The sequence below is a fragment of the Camellia sinensis genome, chromosome 13 (assembly GCF_055761805.1).
Source record: "Camellia sinensis isolate YWXY chromosome 13, ASM5576180v1, whole genome shotgun sequence".
Lineage (NCBI taxonomy): Eukaryota > Viridiplantae > Streptophyta > Magnoliopsida > Ericales > Theaceae > Camellia > Camellia sinensis.
The window spans coordinates 78,504,283-78,531,042 of record NC_138973.1 but is presented as its reverse complement, the minus strand read 5'-3'; the positions used below and the strand labels follow the sequence as shown (position 1 = coordinate 78,531,042).

Sequence of the window (26,760 nt, the reverse complement as noted above, 5' to 3'; positions counted from 1 at the left end):
TGGTTGCCCTCTCCAACAACACCCTTCCCCTTGATCTGGCACTTCAACGCCTCCATTTCAGCCGCCATCTTGCGAATGAGGGTATCCTGGTCCTTGAGTTTGTTCTCTAGGCGCTATGCATGTGACTCCCCCCACCGTCGACGGCCCTCTAGACTCTTCGAACGATCAGTACTCCTTGTGCGTTTGTCTCGCACACTTCTCGAAGAGGTCTCTAGGCCCGCCATGGCTGGAATAGCAGGGGGCCTTCTCTCCATCGAACAAACTCTGGCGTGACACCATCGACGACGAACAGTGGAGTTTCGTCGTTGTTAGCCATGGAAACAGTCGAAAAAACTTGAAGAGCAAGGTTTGTCTGCCAAGTTTTCCCACAGACGGCGCCAATTGTACAGGGGCTAAATATCATTTGTTCTCCGTACTCCTTGAACTCAAGCTTTACGTAACGTCGTCTCACCTGAAAACAGAAAGATGGTGAGCTGCCCGGCGATGTGTTGCCGGATAGACCCTCCGATGGTCAAGTCAGCACACTTGAAGAAGAAGAGAGTACTCTTAGAGAGCGAATTTAGAATTGCTTTGGTCATTTACCTCCAACGTCCCCCCTTCCTCCTTTTTCTAAGCTGGCCATGCAGCCTTAGGGATTGTGGACGCACTACCTCTGCTGTCCTTCCCTAGACAGGTGGCAGTGCTCCCCTCTACCTACCTTACGCATGTAAAGGCGAAAACCCCCAAACAGCATGTGTGGAACTGCCAAACGGTATTGACGCATGCCAGGAGTGGATTTTCCCTCCATCACACCATTGTTCCAGATGGCACACTCAACCAGGATACCATGACCGACCTATCCCTTGGAAAGAAACACCACCATGACCGGGACGGCCAAACTGTAAGAAGTCGGTACATCCGAACTGACTGACCGTAAGGCGTGCCGGCCTTCGTCCCAGTCTAAATTCATGCCGGGCTGTGCTTGGCTCGGTCTAGACGTACCACTACGGATCCAACCAAATACCTAGCTGAATCACAGCTCGGTCGGGCACATGCATGACTCCACGCTTCGGTCGACAAATCTAGCTCGGCCCGGCGTGATGGGCTGGGGAACCGCTCCGATTTAGTTCGGTCAGACATAGTCCGGTTCTCGCAAGGTCCGTCATAACTCGCATTACTGTAGCTCGGCCATATTTGTCTGGCGCGAATCTCCCTCTCAAAAGCTTAGGGACAATTGAAAGAGAATAAACATAATCAATGTAATCATGTGGGTTTCGATACTGCCACGTGGTATAATTATGGATTATCACATATATGATAGTTGTCAAATCCTCATCAAACACTGTATTAGTGTTTTGTGTTATGAAAAACTCATCAAGAGATGAAATCTTATCGATATAGGAGTCATAAACAATTGGAGATTGTTTGGGATAGAAGTTTTGAAACATTCAAACTACTTGCTAGCCAAATCACTTGATATTATAAATGGGCGACACCCTCATGAGTTGAGGTACACGATTTCTCTATATAAATTTGTTTATTAAATATTTTGATAATATTGGAGGACTGACTTAGGCGTCGTAGGACCCCCGGCTATGGCTTGGGATGTTTTGTCTTGTAGATGGCGATCGCTTGGTAGTTAAAGTCATCTTTTTCGTTAGATCTCTTTGTAATCAAATACAGTATTTTTTGTGTCCGTACAGTGGCCAACTATATTAGGCCTAATTAGTTTATTGGAAATGCTTTTTTATTGGGTATGATAACTAAATTCAAATCTTCTCAATTTTCTTTTTCTTATTTTTATTAAAAATATAAAATAAATAAAAATTGAGCCCTAAACCAAGGTTGACTATGGGCTCATGAGATGGGCCTTTAAACTTGACCGAACGGGCCAAAAGTTGCAGCCTAATTTTTTAGTTTCAACATTTTTAAGTTTTCATGATACGGGCAGAACTGATTAAAAAGTCTTATTATCAAGATAGGTGTACTAATAAATTCTTTCGACATTTTAGTGTATTAAAAAGTCAGGTTCGCTTTTAATTGTTATTACAAAGCGGTTCTTTTTTAGCGGCATTTTTTTTATAAAAATGTGTCACTAATTATTAGTTTTAGCAATTGTTAAAAAATTCGTCACAAAAAAAACTCATTGTTCATTTTTAGCAATATTTGAAAATTTTGTCACAAAAAAATGTCACTAATTCTCATTGTTTAGCGACAAATTTTCAAAATTATAATAGAAAAACATTACTGATTGTCAACTTTTAGCGACAATTTTATAAAATTGTCACCACAAAAATCAATAATGCTTGTGAGACTTTTTTTTTATCTATTCAAACACTTGTAGGACTTAATGGTGCACATGTCATTACAATAAGACATGTGAGTAATTAACTCATAATAAGGGTGATATTACTTAGGCCAAAAAATTATACCAACTTTTCAAATCCTATTGTGAAATTTATTAGAAAATCTAATACAATTTTCTCATATATATTCTCTAATTATCAACTAATATCTGATTTACATATTATTAAGTTTAGAAAATAACTACTCCATACATCTCAAAATATTAGTCCCTTTTGGAAAATTTAATTTTTTTGGTAGTAAGATTATTACACTTAAAAAATATTAACTTTTTAAAACTACCATTTGGTATTACAATTATTACACTTCAAAAATATTAATATTAATAAATTTTAGTACTTGATTTTTTAAAACAAATTAATATTTTGAGATAATGAAAAATAAAATAAGAGACTAATGCTTTGGGATGAATGACGTATTAAAAATGTATTTGTTCATAATAATAATGGAGTTTAACAAGCACATCTATATGGAATTGTAATCATTTTCATTACATATTTGTAATGGAGAAATTCTATTAAATCATTCAATAATGAGTGTAATAAATTTTTTTAAATTTAAATTTTTATTCCATTCGTTCTAAAATATTAAGCCCTTTTTCTATTTTTCATTGTCTCAAAATATTAGTCTCTTTTCAAAAATTAAGACCAAAGTTACATCAATTTTCAATTTTACCCTTCTTTAAATTCACTAATATTAATATACACAAAAAATATATATAATTATGATAATTAATATTTTTTCAAAAAAAAAATTGTAGTATTCTTATTTTAAATCAAATGATAATTTCGAGAAATTAATATTTCTAAAGTATAATAATTATACTACTAAAAAAAAATTAATTTTTCAAAAAAATCAATATTTTAAGGCAGAGAAAGCATTAATTTACATACCTATAAAATAGTCATTACAATCTTTCCATTCCATTGAGATAGTACCGTACTTAGCCTTTGTTTGACAGGTGGGTTTGCGAGTTTTTTTTTTTTTTGTTTTTCAGTTATTTTAACCTAAAAAGATAAAAAAAAAAGGATAAAATATCAATTCAAATTATAGTTATTTTATTTTTTTCTTTACATAAGTCAATAAAATTTTTAAAAAAAAAAAAAAAAACACATTCCAAACAAAAGTTTTTAATCACAAACTAAAATAATCAAAAAGAGCTAAAAAATTAAAAAATCAACTCACATCCCAAACGAAGTGTTAATCTTTGGGTAAATTACAAATACACTCCCTGAAGTTTGCTTAAAATACAAATTGCTTCCTGTAGTTTAAAAAATTACAAATATCTCCCTATCATAATTTTTTATTTAACATAATTAATTAAAAAAATAAAATTTCTAACTATTCACCTATACAATAATAAAATTATCTAAATTATTAATTGAAATAAAATTTTAATATTATTAAAAACTATTAATTAACTTGATAATTTATCAATAAAATAACTTATTTTTATAAAATTAGAAATCTTGGAGAATATAATATAATTTTTAAAATTCCGAATAATTTGTAATTTAAGTAAATTCAAGGACGTGTTTGTAATTTATCCGTTAATTCTTCTCATTGCCAACCAAATTAACCATCATCGTGAAAAGGAACCAAACTACCAACACACACACACACACACACACCTTCACACTATATATACACATAGTCACACAACGTTTACATCCTTCGGTGGAGATCGCCGGAGAACGCGTCGACGGCGAGTCTGTGCTAGGGTTCCGGCGACTTAAGGTTTGAATGGTGTCGGAGGATGTTGTAGTAGGGGAGAGGAGCGAGACGGCTGTGTCGACGATCGTCATGGCTCCCACTCACACTTTATTCAGCGTCTGCAAGTCTCTTTTCGCCGGCGGAGTTGCCGGAGGAGTGTAAGTGTTCATTCATTCATACTCTCCTTTCGTTTTTCTTTTTTTTTCTGTTTTTTTTTCCCGATTTTGATTTCATTTCGAGTGTTATTGTTGATCTATGCAATGTATAGAATAGGAATAAAATTTTGCAGTACATGGTACATATGCGTTATATTGATAATTAGGTGTTGTCAAAATGTGATATTTGAACTGTGATTGTGTTTTGTTTAAACATACCAACGTTTTCAGTTGTTTCTGTCCTCATTGTCTTGGCTCTATTGCAAGCATTATATCAAACATCTTGAAGACGCAAGTTACTTCGCCTTAACTTTGTCTACGGTAAATAAGCAGCGTTAAGACTTTGTAAAACACCACTTTCATACCCACATGTCTTATTTTCCACTATTTTTGCGCTATTATGGATTAATTTATTTGTTGCATTTTTATGTATTAAAAGTATAACTGAGACAAACTTTATTGTTGGTTTTTAGAATTTTAATAAAAATGAAGATTTGGTTTGGGAGTTTAGAATAGGAGCTATATATGATTGTTATAATATACACCTTTTCGGCTTTGTGTTTTCACTTTTCATGAAATACTGGAAGCACAACTTAAGAGAGTTGACATAGTTTTAGGTCATGCTGGAAACATTTTATTTGTTTGTAAGGGTGGAATGTCCAAACTTTGACCACTTGTCTAAGTTTCAGTGATACCTTCAAGTCAGTTGCCCCTTCATGAATTGGTGTGCCTAAAAACTGGGGAATGTATGAATGTTACCAGATTCTATAGTGGTCAATTCTTCTAGGAACTTAACTTTTCTTTTTCCCTTAGCTCTTTGCTAGCCCTTGCAGTTGACTGCAATCTACTAGGTTCAGGACTGAGAACATTGTTACATTGTCTAGAATTTATGTTTCTGAAGCACCCTCAAAACCTGTGCATTTCTTTTGGGTATAATAGGGAAAAAATTAGTTGAAATGTAAGGAAGAACTGAGCAACCTTTGGCATTGATGTGATTAACTTAAACGGAGAAGTTTTTTTTTTTTTTTTTTTTGGAGCCAGAAACCTTTTATTTTTCTTCTCTCCAAGGAAGGGGGAAAGCATTGTTTATAGACACTGCTATAGATCAACAAATTAATCTTACATTCTCTGGCATAAGCAATCATTTATAGCCTTGCGAAAAGCAGTGGTAGACCTAGAAATTGTCCAAACGGGGGGCATTATTTCAGTTTTTGGGGCCAAAATAAAATTATATAGATTTTCAAGGGTGAAAATGCTGATTTTTATTATAAATACTCGAAATAACATGGGCCAAATGGGATTCTTTTGAAGTTTGGAAGGCCAAGGTAAAATTATATAGATTTTGGAGAGGCCAAGCTAAAATTACATTCATATTGAAGGGGCCAAAGTAAAACCATATAAATTTTGAAGCGGTCAAAATGCTACTTTTTATTAAAATTACTTAAAATAGTAGAGATCTAATTATAATTTTGTAAAGTTTGGGCGGTCCTGGCCACCACCAGCCCCCCTTGTGTCTGCCAATGCCAAAAAGCATAGCCTGTTGTCTGTGGTAATGTTATCTTTGCTTCACATACTTGAACTTGATGTCAGAATTATCACACAGAACTGTCTCTATATCATTGTCAAGCTCTAGTGATTATTGTACTGCCTACAGAGTAATTTTGTTGATAAAAATTGCATAAAGGGAAAAACTTTCTCCTAGTATTTTCTTTACACTGAATGTATCCCTATGTACTTCATTTTTCAGGTCACGTACTGCTGTTGCTCCATTAGAACGGTTAAAGATTTTGCTACAGGTAGAGTAGAACTTTTATATCGAGCTGATTTCTTTTAGCATGTTTAGAATTTTTGTATGACCTTTGCATTTGCGGCATGATGCATATGCATTGTTCCCCTTGTTGAATTGCTTTGTTTTATAAAATGTTTTTGTAATGGTTCCTACCTGAGTAAGTTTGTCAATGCACATGCTTTTCCAGTGGTGGTATCAAAGAGCATGCATGAGTTGTCTCTGTAATGCATGTGTTTTTTTTTTTTATTGTCTCTCTCCTTTAGTAGGTAGGGTGTAGAGCTAGGTTCTTCAATATTGTGTTTCAATTTTCCTCAACGTTAATGTTGCTTATAGTCACCAAAACTTATAGGGAAGGAAATGAAAATTTGCAATCTTGCTGTAATATGTTGGGCTCGAGGCCATTCGGCAATATGTTGTTCCTAACTTTTAGGGGCGGGTTTTGGGTCATGACACTTGCAATAGCCACTTATATCTTATTTCTTCCTTTCCTTTCCTCTCCTATAGCTTTTGGACTAGAAGCAACATTAAGGAATCCTAATTCTTCCTAACTTCCTTATGTTGTGTTAAAATCCACCTACTCTCCACCTACTTCACCCACTTAAACCTACTCCACTAAACCTAACCCACTACACCACTACCACCTCACCTACTCCACTAAACCTAACCCACTACACCACTACCACCTCCACTTCACCTACTCCTTACCTACTACACACTCACCCTCTTCTATATATAGGAATCATGAATCATTGTAATAGAAATAAAAATATCAATCAATAATAATACATACAATTTATTCTCTCTCTTTCTCTATACATTATTTCTTACATGGTATCAGAGCTGGTTTAAAACCTAGTATTTTCGCTTCCCCGGCGGGCGGCAACCTCACCTTAGCCGCCCGCCGGACCTCAACCTATTCCGCTGATAAAATCAACAAAGATTTGTGCAACTGTAGTCATGTGTGAGGCTGATGGAGAAGAATTCTTCACCTCATATGACGAGACAGTCTGGAACTGGAAACACTGCAACATTCTGCTCTGGAATTCTGCAGCAGCTAGATTATAGCTTGGTTGAGTGCCAAGCTTTGGTTCTTCCACCCACTCTTGAACTTGCCCAGCAAAGTGTGAAGGTTCATGCTTGTGTTGGAGGGACTAGTGTGCGCGAAGATCAGCGCATTCTCTCCAGTGGGGTTCATGTTGTTGTTGGTACTCCTGGTCGTGTGTTTGACATGTTGCGGAGACAATCACTTCGCCCTGTTTACATCAAAATGTTTGTCTTGGATGAAGCTGATGAAATGCTGTCACGAGGTTTTTAAAAATCAGATCTATGATATTTTCCAGTTGCTGCCACCCAAAATCCAGGTTGGGGTGTTCTCAGTTGCTGCCACCCAAAATCCAGGTTGGGGTGTTCTCTGCCACAATGCCACCAGAGGCTCTTGAAATCACCAGGAAATTCATGAATAAGCCTGGAAAGAGAAAAAGCTCATACTAGGATTTGCGAAGTGATTCGCTGCAGGAATTTTGGCTTTGGATGAAACCCTTACCATACTCCACTCATTCTCTCCAACTGTTCTAACTTTTTATTTTTATTATTATTATTATTATATCAACTAATCAATGCACTCATGTTCCCCACTAACAGTGTCCACTTTTGACCCAAACCATTTTCAATCCATTATTTCTCCTTCACCTTTTGCACCCCACTCACCGACTCTCTCTCCACTTTATCACATGGGTTTGTCCCTCTCTTTCCTCCATTTGATTTCAAAAATCACTTATTTTTATTTATTTTTTCCAAGTCACTTTTCCTCTTTTTTAAATACCCCACTTTATTTTGAAACAATCGCACTAATGTTTTTCATATAATCCATCTATAAATATTTTTTATCTATTTTCTTTCTCCCTTGTTTTCTTTCATTTTATTTTTATTTTTTCAACAAAACACTCCCAAAACAAAAACAAAAAAAAAAAAAAAAAAAAAAAAAAACAACATTTTACAAACTTGTCATTTCTTCATGCCGGGGATCAACCCCGATCAGCATTTTACACCATAAAAATAAAAAAAAAATAAAAAAAATAAAAATAAAAAAACACAAAACAAAACAAAACACAACCAACACAAATCGGAACAGTGGGATTTTTCTTCTCGCCTATTCCGTCGGTCTCTTCTTCTTGCCTCCGTCCTGGACGGCCCTTGCCGGTGTTGCCTCCGTGTTTCCCACTCCACTGGGCATGATCACTACTCCCTGCTCCTCCACTGCAGCATATGGCGGCCCTCCAAATCGGAACATAAAACTGGCCTTCCGCTTCAGCTCCTTGTTTTCCGCCTTTAGCACACTTATCTCTGCTCGCGCATCCTTATACATGCGTTGGAGCAGAGCCAGCTGGGAGTTTAATTGCTGCACCTCATTTGTCCTACTCTGCAGCCGGTGCGACAAGTTTGTGACCGCCGTCATGGACTCCACACATGCCTTCAAAGTATACTGATTAGCCTCCACATCCGTTTGCACTGCCATTTTTTGCTCCACCGACCGCATCGGAAAGTTCAACGGAGCAAACTCCGGGGCGCTTGGTTGAGGTTCCAGTGCCACCGCACCAGTTTTCTCTCTTGTTGACTCGTTGAGGTCTGGAAAGAGAGTGAGCAGACTCCGGGAAGACGAGGCCATTTTCTGGGCAACAGAGTGTTACAGAATATCTCTCGCAACAGAGTGTTACAGACTCTCTCTCTCAGCACAACGAAGAGTTTTTTCAGAGGATTTTCAGAAGTTTTTTGTCTGCCTCAGCCTCTGCCTCAACCTTGGTTTAAATAGCCAGGGCCGATCCGCGCCTCGCGCGCCACTTGCCGACAGACGACAAACGGGCGCGCCAACCAAGGCACTCACGTGCCTCGCCATCATGTCCGGCACACCTTTTGATGAATTGGGCACGCCTTTTGATGGCACGCCTTTTTATAGATTGGGCACGCCTTTTGATGGCACGCCTTTTGAAAGATTGGGCACACCTTTTGAGGGTGCGACTTTTTAAGGGTCCGACAAGACTCTGTAAACTGTCCCGACATTGATTCCGGTTAGCTCCTTTATGGGTCCGACAAGACTCTATAAACTGTCCCGACATAGATTCCGGTTAGTTTCTACAACGGTCCGACATGACCCCATAAACTGTCTTCTACATCGGTCTGACACCGCCATCCAGTGTCCTCTACATGGTTATGACACCCCCATACAGTGTCCTCTACAACGTTATGACACCACCATCCAGTGTCTTCACCAATGGTCTGACACGACCATACAGTGTCTCTTATCCTCTTTTATTTTTATGTATTTTCTTGTTTTGTTACTCTCTCCAAACTCAAGTTGGTTAGTTCCTATCCCCCTTGAGTTTGCGGGGGGCTGTTAAAATCCACCTACTCTCCACCTACTTCACCCACTTAAACCTACTCCACTAAACCTAACCCACTACACCACTACCACCTCACCTACTCCACTAAACCTAACCCACTACACCACTACCACCTCCACTTCACCTACTCCTTACCTACTACACACTCACCCTCTTCTATATATAGGAATCATGAATCATTGTAATAGAAATAAAAATATCAATCAATAATAATACATACAATTTATTCTCTCTCTTTCTCTATACATTATTTCTTACATGTTGTTTTGTGAGCAGTATGTCACTTCAACTGCAAAAAAAAAAAAAAAATAAATAAAAATGATTAAATTTGAAGTACTTCATTCTGATGAAATTCTGGGTTTAATGAATCAAATTAAAAATTAAACAAAACACTTATGGTCTGAAAATTGCCTATACGGATGACCATGCGTTTATATTAACTTTGACTGTTGTCACACTGAGAGCAATATGGAATCAAAATGCATTTTATTTTATTCTTTACATGTCTCTGTAAAACTTGCATTATCGAAGATTATTTTGTCTAACACAAAAAGTTCTATGACGTGTAAATCAAAAACCCAAGGTCTAAGTTTGAGAGTTTAGTTCCATGAGATTCAACTATAAGAATATCAAAAATCAATTTTATCTCTTAATGTCTGACACCTTCTTGAGGATTTATCATTGAACCAATGACAAATGAAGCAAATTCATAGTGATTATTATTGTTCCATCACATCCTTAAGACATTACCTATCATCAGTTTTTCGGCATGTTAACATGCAGAGCATTCTATTTGCAGAAATATTCTAGGATAGATAGTTTAATCTCTGTTGTTTGTCATTGTCTTATTTTATTTTTGTACTCTGCATGGAAAAAACATTATGCGTTTATCTGGTCTTGAAAAATGCAGGTTCAAAATCCCCATAGTATAAAATACAGTGGAACAGTTCAGAGCTTGAAATATATTTGGAGAACTGAGGGTCTCCGAGGATTATTTAAAGGCAATGGCACGAATTGTGCTCGCATTGTCCCAAATTCAGCAGTCAAGTTCTTTAGCTATGAGGAAGCATCTAAGTATGCTACAGTCCTACCTTTTCTTCTACTTTTAATGTTTTGTTTATTTCTGTTGCTGGTATTATTTAGAATGTGATGGCTTGCACATTATGCTTTATTGTCAATTTTGGCAGTGGCACCAAAAAAAAGAAATAATAATCAGGAACTATGTTGAAGGTTTGGAAATGTAGAGAAATTTTTTAAAGAAACTATTGCAGGCTTAAAAAACACATAGGGATCTCAGAGAAGAACAGTCTACATGGGAAATAAGTTACAACAATTGGGAATGATATTTTCTTGCTAGAAATTCAACCAGCTAACTTAAATTAAACAATGTAACAAAAACGTACATGTGACTGCCTGTGGAAGTTTGTCAAAATTTATATTAATATCTATTAATTGTAAATAGAGACTGCTCATGTGTCAATTGCTGTTCTTTCTTTCTTTCGTTTTTATTTATTTATTTATTTCCTTTTTTTTTTTTTTTTGGTTGATAAATAAATCTCTTCATAAATTTGCATGCCAACGCATTGGGCCTAATGTTGTGATCATTTTATGAAAGAGAAAGAGTACGCAGAGTGAGAATACGTAGTTAAAATAGCAATAACAGATATTACTTTGCTAGAAAATTTTGCCACCTAAACAAAGATTTAATAAATGTAACAAAAAATGCATGCTGCCTGCAGGAAATTGCCTTGCCAACACTTTTTATTTTTGATAAATTTTGTCAACGCTTTTAACTGCTATTTACTTAAATAGAAGTTACTCGCACATCAAATGCTTTTTCTTTCCTTTTTTTATTCCTTATTTGGGTATAAAAAAATCCTAGAACCAAATGCATGCTCATGCACACATCTACCATCATCACAATTCTATGAAAGGGAAACAATGCATAGGGGAGGAACACTCTTTAGATTGGAGACCTAGTTACAAACTTTGGTATGATGATATCCTATTCTGTAGAGTTGCTTTGTTGAGAACTTCTCCTTATGTCAACTTTCTCAATGTCGCATTTTTCAAAGAATGACACTAGTTATCAAATGATTGGTTAGGTTGATTGAATAAGGGCTCTTTCTTTTTTCCAAACATCAATCTATTCACCTTTGACCGTTCAGTCAAAAACATTACATATCTTTTGAAGCATTGCATACCTTTTGAAGTCTTTAATGCACCTAATATTTGCATTTGATTATCATAGTATTTTCTTCCTTTTGCTCACTGTTGACATCAAACAGGGGAATTTTGGGGCTTTATCGGCATCAAACTGGAAAGGGTATGACCCCCTACTATTTTCTTTTTTTCATGTTGTTCTATTACTGATGGGCATTGGTAGCATTAAATTGCAGAATATATGAATTTTAGTATAATTATGAGTTATGGTTTCAATAGGATTTTATTTTTGTCTGTAGTTAGTTTTCTATTCCTTTTTGGTTTCCTAATTAGATAGTTCTTATGCATATATATAAATAGGCCTTATGTAATTGATTTTATTAGACTAGGATATGATTTTGAATATTGAGATATTAATTTGGGATTTGATTCCCCAGTTTCTTTCTCTTCTGTTCTTTTGGTGCTACATCAAGTTCTTTTTTGACCTTTGATGAGGCTATGATCCTTTTGATATGTTTCCTCATTCTTACACACATATTGGGTATGGATCCACTAGTTCATTGGTCGAAATTCTTGTCAAAGTAGAATATGTAATGGATTGTGGTGTCTACAGTGGTAATATACTCACAAGTGCATATGTTGTATGTTGGAGTAACTGGTGGTTAGATGATAATCCAGTTTAAAAATTGTATTAAAGTCTGAACTCTTAAGACAAATTCCTGTTGCCTTCTTGTTCTTTCATGCGTGTGTAGGGGCCATGTTTTCTAAACCGTCCGGAACCTTATTATTGGAAATTAAGTTTTGATATATGTCTGAATATATTTCTACAGTTTGGAGTAGCATTCTATATGAAAATAGAATTAACGCTTTGCCCAAAAAGGGCATTTATCGCTATAGTAGATCCTCTAATAATTCATGCAGTTCATTTGTTTCCCTAAGCACTTGAATGTTAAAATCCAGTTTCTGGACTGGAGCAATTATGATAAATGAAACTCTTACCAATATGGTTGTAAAGAGATTGAAGAACTTAATTTGAAAAGTTTAAAACTAAGGTTGCGTTTGGATAGATGGATCAAAAGGGATTGGTGGTTCAACTTTATAAAAATATAGGAGAGTTGGTTGTTATAGATAGATTGAGAAACTAAAGAGAAGGTAGAGTAAGAAGAAAATTATTTTAACTATAATTCTTCGTGTGAAGGATTTTAAATAACTACTTTTACATGGCCATTTAAAACCATCAAGGTAAAGGTCTCAAATTCAATCTTGAATGAATATCTAAACTATCATATTTGAATCTGAACTATTCTCCTTGAATCATTAGTGCCCAAATCCACAAATTCAAATGCAACATAAATGCTTGTTGAGGAAAATGAATAGGTCCTATTAAATGATACCAAAAATGTACTTGTTTTAAATGCTATGTTAAACACATTGGGTTGATTCCTTCTTCATACGATGTTGGCTCTCTAACTTTTAAATTTGAAAATTGTTATGAAGAGTAAATGTTATTTCTGTGCTAAAACAAGATATGCTTGTTTCAAGTGCCATACAAAATGGAATGTGATATCAATCTCTGCGGGATATAGACTATTTTTCTTTCCAGTGTGATGTGTTGATTGTAATTTGTAATTTAGTAGATAAAAATGAATGATCAAGTGCAGAGCACAGTAACACATAAAACTTTTACAGTCAAAAAATAATAAATATTTTTTAAAGAAAACCACATATAAAATTCTATTTTAGCCACTATATTTCTTCTATTGTTAAATTTTGGGTTTGAATTTAAGTGATGTAGCCATACTGATGGGGGTTCTTTTTTTTCCATTGTCATCTCTTGCAGAAGATGCTGAACTCACTCCTCTTTTACGCCTTGGAGCCGGAGCATGTGCTGGAATCATTGCCATGTCAGCGACTTACCCAATGGACTTGGTACGAGGGCGGCTTACTGTCCAGGTATATTTTGGTGATTCCTTCTGTATGTCAAATTTATGTAGTTTTGTCCTGGTCCTCCCCATACAGAGTGCAGGCTGTCCTGAATTAGGAATTGATGGTCTCACTTTTTACCCTGTGCTTGATGTTTGTAGACCGAGGCGTCTCCTCGCCAATATAGAGGAATCTTTCACGCTCTTTCATCAGTTTTCCATGAAGAAGGCCCTCGTGCTTTATACAAAGGATGGCTTCCTTCAGTAATAGGAGTTGTAAGTAACCCTGTATTAGTTTATTGATTGCTTGTTCGTTTGAAGTCTACAAGCTGATATATGTAGACTTCTGGTTTGGGTATGAATTTTTTTTTAGGATGGATTAAATTTGGAACCATTTGGTACTGGTGTACACTTTTGATTTATTGATATGACAAATTAAATCTCAGATAGGCAGCATTGTGATTTTTTTTCTTTTTTTTTAACCCTTCAAAATGTGATTCGAAAGATGGAATCGACTGATTAAATATCATGGATGCTTTAAAAGAATGAGAATAGTTCTTTCTTTTCTTAAGGTACTGCAAGTACATGCTTGATGTGACTTTTTTTTTTGGGGGGGGGGGGGGGGGGGGGGGTAAGTAATGCTTGATGTGACTTGCACAATTTAAATGTTGTTATTTTATGGTTCATCTGGACCTGTTGAATTCTTTTACACATGAAAATGGTAATGATATCACTCTTTTATTAGAATCCTTATGAAAATTTTCTTTGTCTTCCTGTAGTCAAAAGATTTTTCCATTATCATTCTTCACCAGCTTTGTGCTGATGAGTGTTATATGCTGAAGACAGAGCGTTACATAATAGGCGTGCACTCTAATTATTCTTTAAAGATAAAGATTAAGAATCTGTTTTGCCCAAAGTATTGATCAAAGCTATTTTCTTTTCCTGTTTGTTTCATAATTATGGTGAATCGTTTTCTCATATCTATATCGGGAAGCCTAAAATATATAATGTGATGTTTGTAGATACCCTATGTGGGTCTGAACTTTTCTGTATATGAATCTTTAAAAGACTGGTTGATCAAAACTAGACCCTTTGGACTAGTTGAAGACTCCGAGTTGAGTGTTACAACAAAGCTTGCATGTGGGGCTGCTGCTGGAACTGTTGGCCAGACAGTTGCTTATCCTCTTGATGTTATACGTCGAAGGATGCAGATGGTGGGCTGGAAAGATGCTGCTTCACTTGTCACTGGTGACGGGAAGAGCAAGGCCCCACTTGAGTATTCTGGTATGGTCGATGCATTCAGAAAAACAGTACGGCATGAGGGTTTTCGAGCTTTGTACAAGGGTTTGGTCCCCAATTCAGTGAAGGTTGGACTACATATTACAATGATCATCTTTTAATACATTCCCCCACTGTTTTAGTTTGATCAAAGGACAATTGCATTCTTCAGTTCTATCTCTGGTCGTTTGTCCTTTCATTTATGATGGAAACTATTTGATTAACATTTTATTGCAATTGTCACCCTATAGGTGGTCCCCTCCATAGCAATTGCATTTGTGACATATGAGGCGGTAAAGGACGTTCTTGGAGTTGAGATGAAGATATCAGACTGACAGCACATGAAAGTTCAGGAATTGGTTGAACTTCTGTACTAAATTTTGCAAGAAAAAAGGAATGGAGAAGGTAAATTAAGGGAACTATATGTATTTTTTTATTTTTTCAGATTGTGAGGAAATTTAGAAACCAATTTATAGCCCATGTTGATACTGTCCTCCACATATTTTACCAATCTCCCCTTGATTTTAGCTTTTTCATTCATATGCATCTATAGAAGGATGCACTAGATGCCCTCTATTAGCTTTCAGTGTTATTTCTGTAACTGGTTATTACATGGAGAGAATTATTTGTATGACTGGTTATTTAATAGAAATCAGTAATTTGGTGCATATATATTCCTTTGCGGTTTTGATTTGTTCTTCCTTATGCTTTGTCAGCATTGTTTTCATTTATTGTCTATTTCTTTTGAATTGTGGAATCAAATACATTTGAAAAGCTTTTGAAAACCTTGTAACTCCCCTCTTACTCAACATAACAAACACTCACACAGAGAGAAGTAATAAGATGATGGATTCAATCCAATTTGAGGAGTAATTATCCTATCTTCTAGGAATTCCACGTTGGCTGTGTGCCAACCAATGGTAAAGAGCTAAACAAATACATGGCCCTAATAACAAGGAGCTGGTGCACAAACTATAACATTTCATTGGTCTGGCATATGAACACGTGGTCTTCTTGACCTACTATATAATTTCTGCTATTTGAGACTTTAACTCCAGACACTAAACAAAACAGTAGTTTCCTTTAGTGCAAGTTACACTTTACTCCAACTAATAAAAAATGCTATATTTTGACACCTTGAACTTTCAATTTGTGTTGATGTAAACCTTCCGTCACATAAAACATTAGGAGCGCAATTTGAATGAAACTGTATTTTTATGATAGATCCCACCATGTGATATGTGTGGTCAAGATTATTTTATGTGATATATATGGGTCCAATTTTGCTCATTAGGGGATTTATTTTTTAATCTGAACCATTCAATGTTTAATGCATTTGAAATTGGCCAGATATCAGTAATTTTTTTTTTTTTTTTTGAGCAAGCCAGATATCAATAATCACATGTTTGGATTACATCCTACATGTATTAAAAAAAATTACAGGGCTTATTTTTAAATTATATTTACCGTCTATTTTTAAAAGGACAAATGTGATCTAAACATGTGATTACCAATATATACGATCAACCTTTTTTCTTTTTTTTTTTTTTTGTATATCTACTCAAATGCACTAAAACCTTAACAGCTTGGATCAATGAAATGAACTCAAAATGAACCCCTAATGAGCCAAACTGAACCCTCCGGTTCAAACAGTGGACTGGAGCGGAGTTATTCCTATTTATAAATTGTCTACCCATGACAAGAGCAATGCATTCCTACTTGTGGTTGCAAATCAAAAGATGGTTGCTGCGTATTGTAAAACTAAAAGTTGATAATCAGAATGCATAGCCAAAAACACCCCTCTCAACTTATAGATAATCAGCTTATTTAAGTTATTTTTGCTTAATAAGTTATAAGTAGAAGTTGCATCAAACAACTTGACACAAACTCTTAAATTAAAATAAGTTATAATCAACTCATTTAAGCTTCAAAAAACAGCCTCGTAATTTCCTATACAATCTGAACAAGTGAATTAGGAAAGCCTAGGTTGCAACTAACTTTCACATGATTCACAGACTATGATGTTTGACAGATACCCCCCATAGTATTTATTCAGTAGGCACCAACTGTCTAGTTGAAAGAATGAACAAAACTGTTAATGATTCATTAAGAAAAAGTTACCAAAAATTGAATGGAAAACAATCAAGAAAATGTTCTATGGTGTCCTCTGGCTTCTAACAGCAATCATATCAGAGAGAATTTTCTTGAGATAATCACTTCGACTCCGATGATAATCAATCCACACACATAACTGTCTTATAGCCTCTCTCTTCTCCTCCTTCATACCCAACATTCCTTCCTCTTTCTCTTTCACCATCTTCTTCAATTCTCTCACCGTATTCTCCAACTTCCAAACCTTCTCTCTCAGTCCCAATATCTCTGCTTCCTTCGTATCCAGCTGTGAAAGCAGACAATCCACGTCTTCCTGAACGTGCTTTATCGCTTTGTTTTTCCTTCTCACCCAATCCTTCGCAAACAAGACTTCACAAGAAGTCTTGGAAATTCGATTCAAGAAGTTCCCACTACACTCCTCGAATTTCAGTGCCACCACATCTAAACCAGTCAAGATATCATTTGCCGTCAGCGAAATTTCCTTCATTTTCTTGACTGCGATTGCAGAAGTTGCAACCCTTTCTTTGAGGTCCGTTTGTTGTTTCTCGTATGTCTCTTTTGTCTTTCTGTACACATCTTTGTTCTCCACATGTAACTGTTCTGCAACACGGATCCTCCTGCTCAAGATACGGAGACTATCTTCAAATTTCTTGCGAAATTCTTCTGCAGTCTCTTCAATCTTTCTCTCTGCAATTTGCAGGTTCAGCATGGACTCAAGATACCGATCTCTAACTTGTTTGTGCTCATCGTTCAACTTGTTGATAATAGCTTCTTGGCCTTTCATAGTTGTTTGATGTTCCACGGTCTTGCTTGTCAATTCAATGTTCTGTTTCTCCATCCAAGTCAATCTCTCCATTAAGCCTTGTTTCTCTCTTTCAATCTTCAACTCCAGTTGGGTTTTCTCACCCCCTAATGAATCCAACTCTGCTACTAAAGCCTTAATCTGAGAAGATGAATCATTCCCAAAATTCTCAAACTTCATTTGGAGAGCAGAGAGTTCATCAATCCTCTCCTTTAATGATTTCTCCAACTGATAGATTCTAACATGTAACCCTTCTTTTTCTTCTCTCAACTGATCAGCCTCATAATTTTTACTTCTCATCTGTTCTTCCAACTCACTTTTCTTGCTGCGTAGAGAACCCGCTTCTAGCTCCAGGTCCTTCACTTGTCTCTCTAAACCCACTTTCTCTTCTAGCATTCTCTGTAAATCCATTGTCTTGCTTTCTAACTTCTTTTTCAAATTTTCTATCTGAATGAGGAAATGTGATATTTCTTGAGTTACTTTCTCTACAGACGATTCTGATTCACTTTTCTGGCTGGTTAGGGAATGCAGCTCCTGTTGTAAAACATTAATCTGATCCAGTACGCCCTTCACTTCAACCGATGCTTCATTGCTCTTGAACAACACTTGTTCTTCCAATTCGCCTTTTTGAGCTCGCAAAGTGTCCACTACCAATTGCAAATTGTTGGTGCGTGCCATCAAATCCTCAATCTTAGACATCGAGTTACTCTCATTTTCCTCAAGTTTCCTTCGAAGAGCAGAAAGTGTATGTTCTTTCTCTTTGGATGTCATTTCAAGTTCTAAAATACGGGATCGCAGTCCTGAATTTTCCTCTCCTAGTTGTTTAGCTTCCTTGCCTCGACCTTTGACTTTCTCTTCAAGTTCTCTCTTTCGGGTGCACAAGTTTTTGTTCTCGAGTTTCAAGCTAGAAACTTTGCGTTCTAATTCCTTTATCTGAGTCGGTACTTTACTCTCATTAACCTGATGTGCTTCTCTAGAGAGGGAAAACAATTCCTTCTCTCTTACAACCAATTTCTCCTTTAATTGCCCACATTCTTTCATGAGTTTCTGTTTCGTGATCTCTGTTTCCTCTGCTTCAATCATTAACTCCTTAATCGTTTTCTCGGATTCTTTTACTTTGCTTGGAGATGCCATGTATTCCGTATGTAAAGCTTCCTTTTCTTCGATTATAGAGTTAAATTTATTCCTCGGACTGCTTCTAGCGCTTGCTTCATCAACAGAATGATATGATTCCGTGTCAGAGCTGGAGGTAGAAGAAGAGCCCTCCTTGTTTTCTTTGCCATGAACTTTTTCTCTTACCTCTTCTCTGAGATTACTATAAAGTTCATAGAGTGATTGGTACTGTTTGTGAAAATCATCGATAAGTTCATTAAGTTCCAAGTCTGTTGCCGAGTTCCCATCTCTTTTGGCTTGGTTCTTCTTCTTTATAAGCTTCATAATCTTTGTTACTTTATTTTCTATTTCTGCAATAAGAAGTAAACTTCTGAATTTAGTACAGGGGAAGCCAAACATTTGTGGAGGAAAGATAATAGCTTAACATTGTGTTTGGATCATGGATTTGGATAGAGATTTGAAAAGAAAAAGGGAAAAGGTGGGTGAAATATAAATAAAATATTACTACATTTCACCTACCTTTTCTCTTTTCCTACCAAATCACTACTCAAATCCATAATCCAAACACAGTCTACGAATCAAGATGCAGTAAGGAGAGCTTGAATTCTCAAATATCGAAGAAAGAGAGATTGAAGAGCTCAAGCCACTGACCAACGCCTTTAAAAGACAGAAAAATGTACATTTGGGGATTCAACAGAAACCCAGCTGTAACACATTTGGGGATTAGTAGGGGTCAGACTTGGGCGGCTATATAATTTCAAATATGATCAGAGACAGGGTTTAAATTTGTCAATCTAAATTAAATTTGGACGGCTCAGTATACCTATTTTAGTCATCTTCAGTTGTTCATCTTTCTCAGGATCAATATGACTACTCCCCAAGGACTTTATTGACTCCCCCCAGCGACTCCTCGGCATCTTTAGGCTGGCTCTCTAGAAAACTTTGCTCGAAAAGCAGGGATATCAAGACAATGCTGTCTCTATCTGATGCGCAACAAAAATCGAATGAAAACATTATTGTAATTCAAGAATTATGCTTGACATCTGACACCTAAGTGGTTGAAATGGCAAAAAGAGCTCATTCGAAAATAACAGAAAAGGCGAGATTACAATTAGAATACAGAAATACTGTTTCACCAAAAATATGTATATAATTTGTGTGTATATACTATATGGACATCTAAAGAAATGGACAATATCCTAAAATAAATCAATCAAATCACTTATTTGAAAATTCAGGATCATTAAATTATCTTACAATTTTCTCATCAGTACCAGAACCAGAAAATGAATCAAATATTGAAGGAAGCTAAATAGAACATGATCTAAACCATTAGAAACGCTGTAATACAAAAATAAATACACAAATAAAAATTATCGCATCATTCATTCAAGAAATCAAACAAAACCAGAACTTACTGCTCTGTTTGGTTCCTAAGAAAACAAAAGAAAACAGGAGGTTTACATCTTAAAATTTTCTCATTTTCATTCATTGTGAACCAAGGAAACAAGAAATCTCAAGAATTTAACGATTTGCCTTTCTTCTTTATGTATTCCAAGAAACAAATTCAACGTGAAAATAACCATATATAAGATTCCAAGTGTATTTTACTTTTCATTCCTCTGTTTTTCTCCACAAACAAACAGAGATGATTGTGCGAACAATGCCAAAAGTGATGGAATCTAAATTACCTGTAAATTGAAATCTGTAAATAAAGCTCCAAATTTGTGGCTGATCTGATGAAACCAATACAGAGAGAAGCACGCAAAGAGGCAGAGAGAGAGAGAGAGAATTTTTGTATTGGTTAGATTAGATGACTCGTACTCAATGTGATTCAGGGGATGTACCTATGTATGTGTGCGCGCGCATGCATATATATAACTAACTCAACGTCTCATGGATGTGCATGTGGAACATTTGGATCTACTTGTAACTCTCAATCATACCCTTTGGTAATCTACGCTTTCTTATAATTTTAATTTATAAAATACTTTACCCATTTTTATCATATTTTTATTAGTTATACAAAAAAAAAAAAAAAAAAAAAAAACCCAAGCCATAAGCCTAATTTTAAATTTTTTTGGGCAGCAATGCCAAATTCTATTCTTTTGAGGCCAAAATGATAATATAGTTTAAAAGACCATATTATCCCTATCTATTTATCCACAACTATCTATCCAAGGTTTATCTATATGTCCACATGTCATTCCTTTATTTATCCACGTGTCACTTATATGTTTACCTAATCTATCTATCTATGTATATCATCACCACTATCACCATAGCCGTTAGTGACTTTCCAATGTCAATGGTGGTTTAGCTGCGATCTAGTGGTAGTGTGGTAAAAATGAAAACAAAATAATAATTTGTCTTTCTCACTAAACAATTTCATTAATCATATTATTATCTACATAAAAGATAAATTATTTGATTTAATGCCATATCCTCCTGTAGAAATGACTTATCACCAATAAACCTTTTAAAAATAATCTTCTTTATATTAAAATATATATTTTACCTTATGTCTACCCATCATCTGCATTAATTTTGATTCTTTTAGGTTTTAGTTTAACTAAAAACAAGTTTTGTATAATTATGCTAAAATTGTGAGACAAACTATATTTCAAGAGAGGTCGGTATAATCATCCAATTTGAATTTATGTAAAAAAAAATTTAAACATTTTAATTTAATTTAATTTTTTTGGTAAATTCATTGAAAATTTAAATGTCAAAGTATAATCACTGAGTTTTAAAATATTGTACAAATAAGTAAATTGATTCTAATTCGTTTTTCAAAGTAATTATAACATGTATTTTCTTATACATTTCCTGTATTTCATTGACACTTTATTATTTTTATTTTATTTTAAACAAAGTAAGTTTGAACGTGACAAAATGCATATCACAACTCATCAAATATAATCACAAGAACACTTTTTTGGATTTCAAGACAAGTTTGGGTAGTATGAAAAAATTTAAAAAGTTAAAAAGTTAACACTATTCACCAAAAGTTAACAATTACGACTGCACAACTCCCAATCCTAATTTTTTTCCTACAAATTAATTTTTACAATTTTTTATTACACATTTTTTCATAAAAAGTCAAAAAATTAATCCAAACATCCATATTTTTTCCCTCAACTTTTTAGTTCAAAAAGATAAAAAGTACACTTATTTAGGGCACTCCAAACAATCCCTAAACCAACATTTTCAATATAAAATGTGTCTTTGAAGGTTATAAATCTAATACATATTCTTTTGGGCTCTAGTCCCCTTTTCTGACAATTGCAAAAGCTTTTTTTCTAGCTTTTTTGTTATTGGGTAATTTTTAAGTGTGTAAATGCATATTATATGTATTTTTGTAAGTTCTCAAAAATATACGTAAGTTATCTTATAAAATCGTAATTTTTACAAATATACGTAGGCCACAACTTATGTATATTTGTGAGAACTTAAACGATTTTGTAAGATAATTTATATATATTTGTGAGAATTTATATAAGTACATATGATATGGATCTTGCACACCCAAATACTTCCCTTTCTTATTGTTTCCACGATCTATTTCTATTTGCTAATCTCTTGAGAGTTAGGCCTTGTTTGGCAAATGGGTTTTTGGTTAAAATTCACAAAAAAGTAAAATAGACTAAAATAGCTAATAAGATAAAATGTCAAATTAAATCCATAATTATTTTATTTTTTTCTCTTATAAATATCATATCAAACTACAAAAAAATTTAACCATCTTTCTAAATACAAAAATTTTAACATCTTAAAATAGTCAAAAACTAAAATAATTAACTTTCCAAACGAGACCTTTGTTTATTTTCTCATGCCAAACTTTGTACTCTCTTTTTTATATAATATAATTGATGTTGTTTGAATTACCATTGCTACCATTTCATGATATTAAAATCACTATAAAATATTAGCAAATAAGATACTGGGTAAGAAAAATACAAAATAATAATTGTGAGATCAAAAGTATACACTTGGATTCAGCTCAAACAAGATCTAAGAATGGCCTAATCCAATTAAAAGACTCGTCAAACAAATAATTAGGGCAAGGAGCGCTACCTTTATAAAAAGAAGACTACTACCACTTGAAAGAGGTATGAATCTGCAAAGAGCACCCAAAATAAACTATTTTTTATTTTTTGTGTTAGGTTTTAATTCTTGACAATCCCGTTTGACAAAACTCTTTTCAGTTGTAATTGTATTCGATCTTTTACTTCAGTGAGACTATGATTGTAATAACCGACATTCATGTCTTAGTCATGTTCATGTGCATTTTCATGATTTTGTCTTATTAAGCTTGCATTTGTAGACTTAGACTTGTTTTGCCTAGGTAAAGGTTCTTGTCTTGTCTTGATGCTATCATGTTTTCCCTAAGTGTTGTATGCATGCTTTGTTCCTTCCTTGCTGTGTTAAGCCTAGGTCATGCCAAGCCTAGGTCATGTTAAGCCTAGGTCATGCCAAGACTAGGTCATGTCAAGTCTAGGTCATGTTAAGCCTAGGTCATGCCAAGCCTAGGTCATGTTAAGCCTAGGTCATGCCAAGCCTAGGTCATGTCAAGCCTAGGTCATGCCAAGCCTAGGTCACACCTTTGAACCTCTTACCCCTAGGACCATCTTGGAACCACTCTAGTTGATCTCCACCATCACCTAGGCATATTGACCGAGATGTCATCGTCTAGGCCGAGGTGTGCACCACCTAGGCCGAGATGTGCATCATCTGGGCCGAGATGTTATTATCTAGGCGTCCTAGATCCCTGATCCTTGCACCTAGTGATCTTGTTCCGGGACTGGAATGACCTAGACCGAGGTGTGGCACAGCTAAGTCAAGTATTATCCTTCCTAGCCGAGATCATTGAGACCTTACTTGCCGAAGCCTATGTCCTTAGCCGAGATCATTACCTGCCGGAGTGCCCATGTCATCTAGCTTGTTGTATATACTTTGTCTTACACATGTCTTGTCACTTAGTCACCTTTTTTAGGAGAACGAATCCGGTAGTGCCATGTGTCCCGGCAGAGTGTTAAGTCAGCCGTCAGAGAGAGAAACCTATCATTTCTATATCTTTGTTCTAAGGAGGAGAGAGAAGCTCTAGGAAGAGAGGAATAGGAATTCTAGAGAGAGGTAGATTTTCAAGCTTGATCCCTAGAGATCGAACCGTTAGATCCATATTTTAAGGTTAGATTCGTGATCTACTCTTGTTATTCTTTATGTTGATCTAATCGCATTACATGATCTAGCATGTTTCATGAACCATGCATTGCTTTGAAGTTCGGTTTTAGGAAGAGAAAGTGATATTCATGTGTTCTTGAAGAAAACCATGTTTTGATCTGAAGGTTTGTATCAAGATGCATGTTTTCGTGTTTGTTTTCATATGATCTTCAAGTACGGGTACCAAGGTCCATGTTTTCGAACTCATAGCATGAAATCCCAGATCTTGTAATAACAAGTTATGATTTTAGTATTCATGTTCTTCATGTTCTTCATGCCCATGTTCTTCAAGGATGAAACCCAGATTTCCAGGCTTCATTTCCCTAGGTGTAATCACCGAGACCACTATTGCCTAGATCACACACTTAGGCCAAGTATCGTATCTCACCTTGGCCTACCTTGCATGATCACTTGCACGTTAGTTTATCTTGCATGCACACCTAGGCTAACCACTGCACACCTAGGCCGACCATGGTACACCCATGCCGGCACCTTGTAACACCTCGGCAGGCAGCTGCATACTGAAGCCTAGGTAACCACACCTTGGCCAAGAGGTGTGGGACCTCGGTCAAGACCTCTTGAGTTCACTCAGCTAGGTCATTTTTGCCTAGATCGTTTATGTGCATCCATTCCAAGGCCTGGTTGGTACCCAGCACGTTTTCCCTAGATGTTTTCCAGCATGTTTTCCCTAGATGTTTTCCAGCATGTTTTCCCTAGATGTTTCCCAGCATGTTTTCCCTAGATGTTTTCCAGCATGTTTTCCCTAGATCATTTGCATTCATGTAAAGCTTGTTTTTAAGAGTACATTCAATAGACTTTGCCATTTGTTTGTAGGACTTGGACCTTTGCCTTGATCCCGACATCCCAAGAACTATGTGAGTGGTATTTTTAATAAAGCTATGTTATACGTTTTGATAAAGGCTTTGCTTTGCTTTGTTTTGAAAGTATTTGTTAAGCATGAATGATTACTCCTATTTTGTGTATCAAGTATAAGTTCGTGTATCAAGTAATTAGCTTTGTTTTGGATGACATTCTTAGAAAGTCCTTCCATGCTAGGGGACTTTAAGCCCATGTAGCATTATGTTTGTGAGATCTCTACTATCGACGGTCTATGAACGAATAGCCCCCACCGACGGTCTATGAACGGGTGGATTTGTCTAAATCTGCTATCGACAGTCTATGAACGGATAGCCCCCACCGACGGTCTATGAACGGGTGGATTTGTTTTGTTCGGAATGTCATCACCCCAAGTACATGTTGATGTTTTAACATCCAAGAAGCTTTGAAAGATTTGATTAATGAACTTGATTCATCCCATGCTTTGTTTTGTACAAGTTATGATATATGTATTGTTTTGACAAGGACCTCGGGAATCATTCATTTACCCCTTTATTTCTTATACCATTCACTGAGTATCCAAGCTCACCCTCTCTATATATATATATGTAGGTAACAAGCTAGAAGGTGGTGACGTCAAGATGTGTGTTTTGCAAGATGTTTTGGAATGCATGTTATGTCGACAATCTTGAAGCTTATGTATTTTGAACATGTCGGCTTAAGAAGCCTTTTAGTCAAGATATAATATGTATTTTATTTTGCTTATATTCAAGTTGTAAATCTATGTAAGGATGTATGTCATTTCATTTGACTTATGCACAGCTCTTATGGACTAATTAGATTTGTATATATTGCTTCCGCACATGTTAGCCCCATATGTAATACTCTGATTGTGTGTGAATTTTGAAAGTTGGCCTTCGGTAATCTCGGATTACTGGCCATCACGGCACCATTCTACTAGGGGCGGAATGGGGTTGTGACAATGATTTTCATATGTGAATCCAACTCGAATTACGCCTTGTAGAGATGTTTCAGAAGTTAATTCTTTCATGATTGCCACGTCACTGACTATGTGCGCTCGAGCGGAGAATCTTTGGTTCTAGAAATTTGAACTGTCTGCAACAGTATTGAAAGTTGTGTTTTTGCACTCAAGCGGAACTTCCTGCGCTCGAGCGTCAGTCCACTTGAACGGCCATTCTTGCGCTTGAGCGGAGATCACGATTCAGTTTTCTATAAATATGTGTTTCAATCAGATTTTAGGGTACGGCTTCCAGATCTTCTTTGAGGGTTCTAGCGTTTTCTTCTGGGACCATTTTGGTAGTTTTCTTTGATGTTTGATTGAGTATTCAATTCAAAGTTTAAGAAGTATACATCAAAGGATTGTTTGTTTATTCTATACAAAAGAGAGTGTTCTTCTTTTGTGGATTCTGGGGTATTCAGACCTGAAGCTTTGGTGGATTCTGGAGTAGCTCATTGTCGTGATTCAACATCGGCATTGTGGATTCAATGTTGGGCAAGACAATTCCGAGGTAAAGACGGGGCTAGAAGAGGCATATAGGGGTCAGTTCGATTCGGACGTCGATTCGCTAGATAATTGAGAGTACACTTGTGTAATTTCTTTATGTCTTCTTAGTGAATTGTTTTGTGACTTTTGCCTGTGATTTTTTATCACAATTGGAGGCGCTCTAATTGTAGTTTTTCCACATTAAATCGTTGTGTTAATTTGTCTTTGATTGTTTGATTGGGATTGCTATTTACTCGTTAAAATTGATACATAATTACAAATCAATATCTAGGGAATTTCTAGATTTTTCATTCTGTTTTAGAGAAACACTTCTAACCTCATCATGTGTTCTCAACTGAAAACCACTGATTAGACAGCATCGGTCATATTTTATTTTGTACAATTTTG

General features: G+C 35.7%; 2 protein-coding genes across 3 annotated transcripts; one reads left to right on the top strand and one right to left on the bottom strand.

Moving 5' to 3' along the window:
- Positions 1-3,924: 3,924 nt before the first annotated feature.
- On the top strand, positions 3,925-15,429 carry LOC114256246 (mitochondrial adenine nucleotide transporter ADNT1). 2 transcript variants are annotated; one of them, XM_082902589.1, is made up of 8 exons: positions 3,925-4,214; positions 5,959-6,007; positions 10,309-10,472; positions 11,687-11,724; positions 13,402-13,514; positions 13,646-13,759; positions 14,506-14,850; positions 15,013-15,429. In XM_082902589.1, the coding sequence occupies exons 1-8, from the start codon at positions 4,087-4,089 to the stop codon at positions 15,094-15,096; spliced, it is 1,035 nt and encodes a 344-aa protein (XP_082758715.1). In that variant the 5' UTR covers positions 3,925-4,086; the 3' UTR covers positions 15,097-15,429. The 2 variants fall into 2 exon arrangements, with proteins under 2 accessions (XP_082758715.1, XP_082758716.1); XM_082902590.1 differs by having other exon boundaries at positions 3,955-4,214; positions 13,405-13,514.
- A 1,348-nt stretch (positions 15,430-16,777) lies between these two features.
- On the bottom strand, positions 16,778-20,686 carry LOC114306002 (uncharacterized). Its single transcript, XM_028251153.2, has 3 exons — positions 20,480-20,686; positions 19,612-19,771; positions 16,778-19,138 (listed from the first exon to the last, which is right to left on the bottom strand). Exons 2-3 carry the CDS (start codon positions 19,703-19,705, stop codon positions 16,917-16,919), a joined length of 2,316 nt encoding a protein of 771 aa, XP_028106954.2. The 5' UTR covers positions 19,706-19,771; positions 20,480-20,686; the 3' UTR covers positions 16,778-16,916.
- Between the last annotated feature and the right edge of the window lie 6,074 nt (positions 20,687-26,760).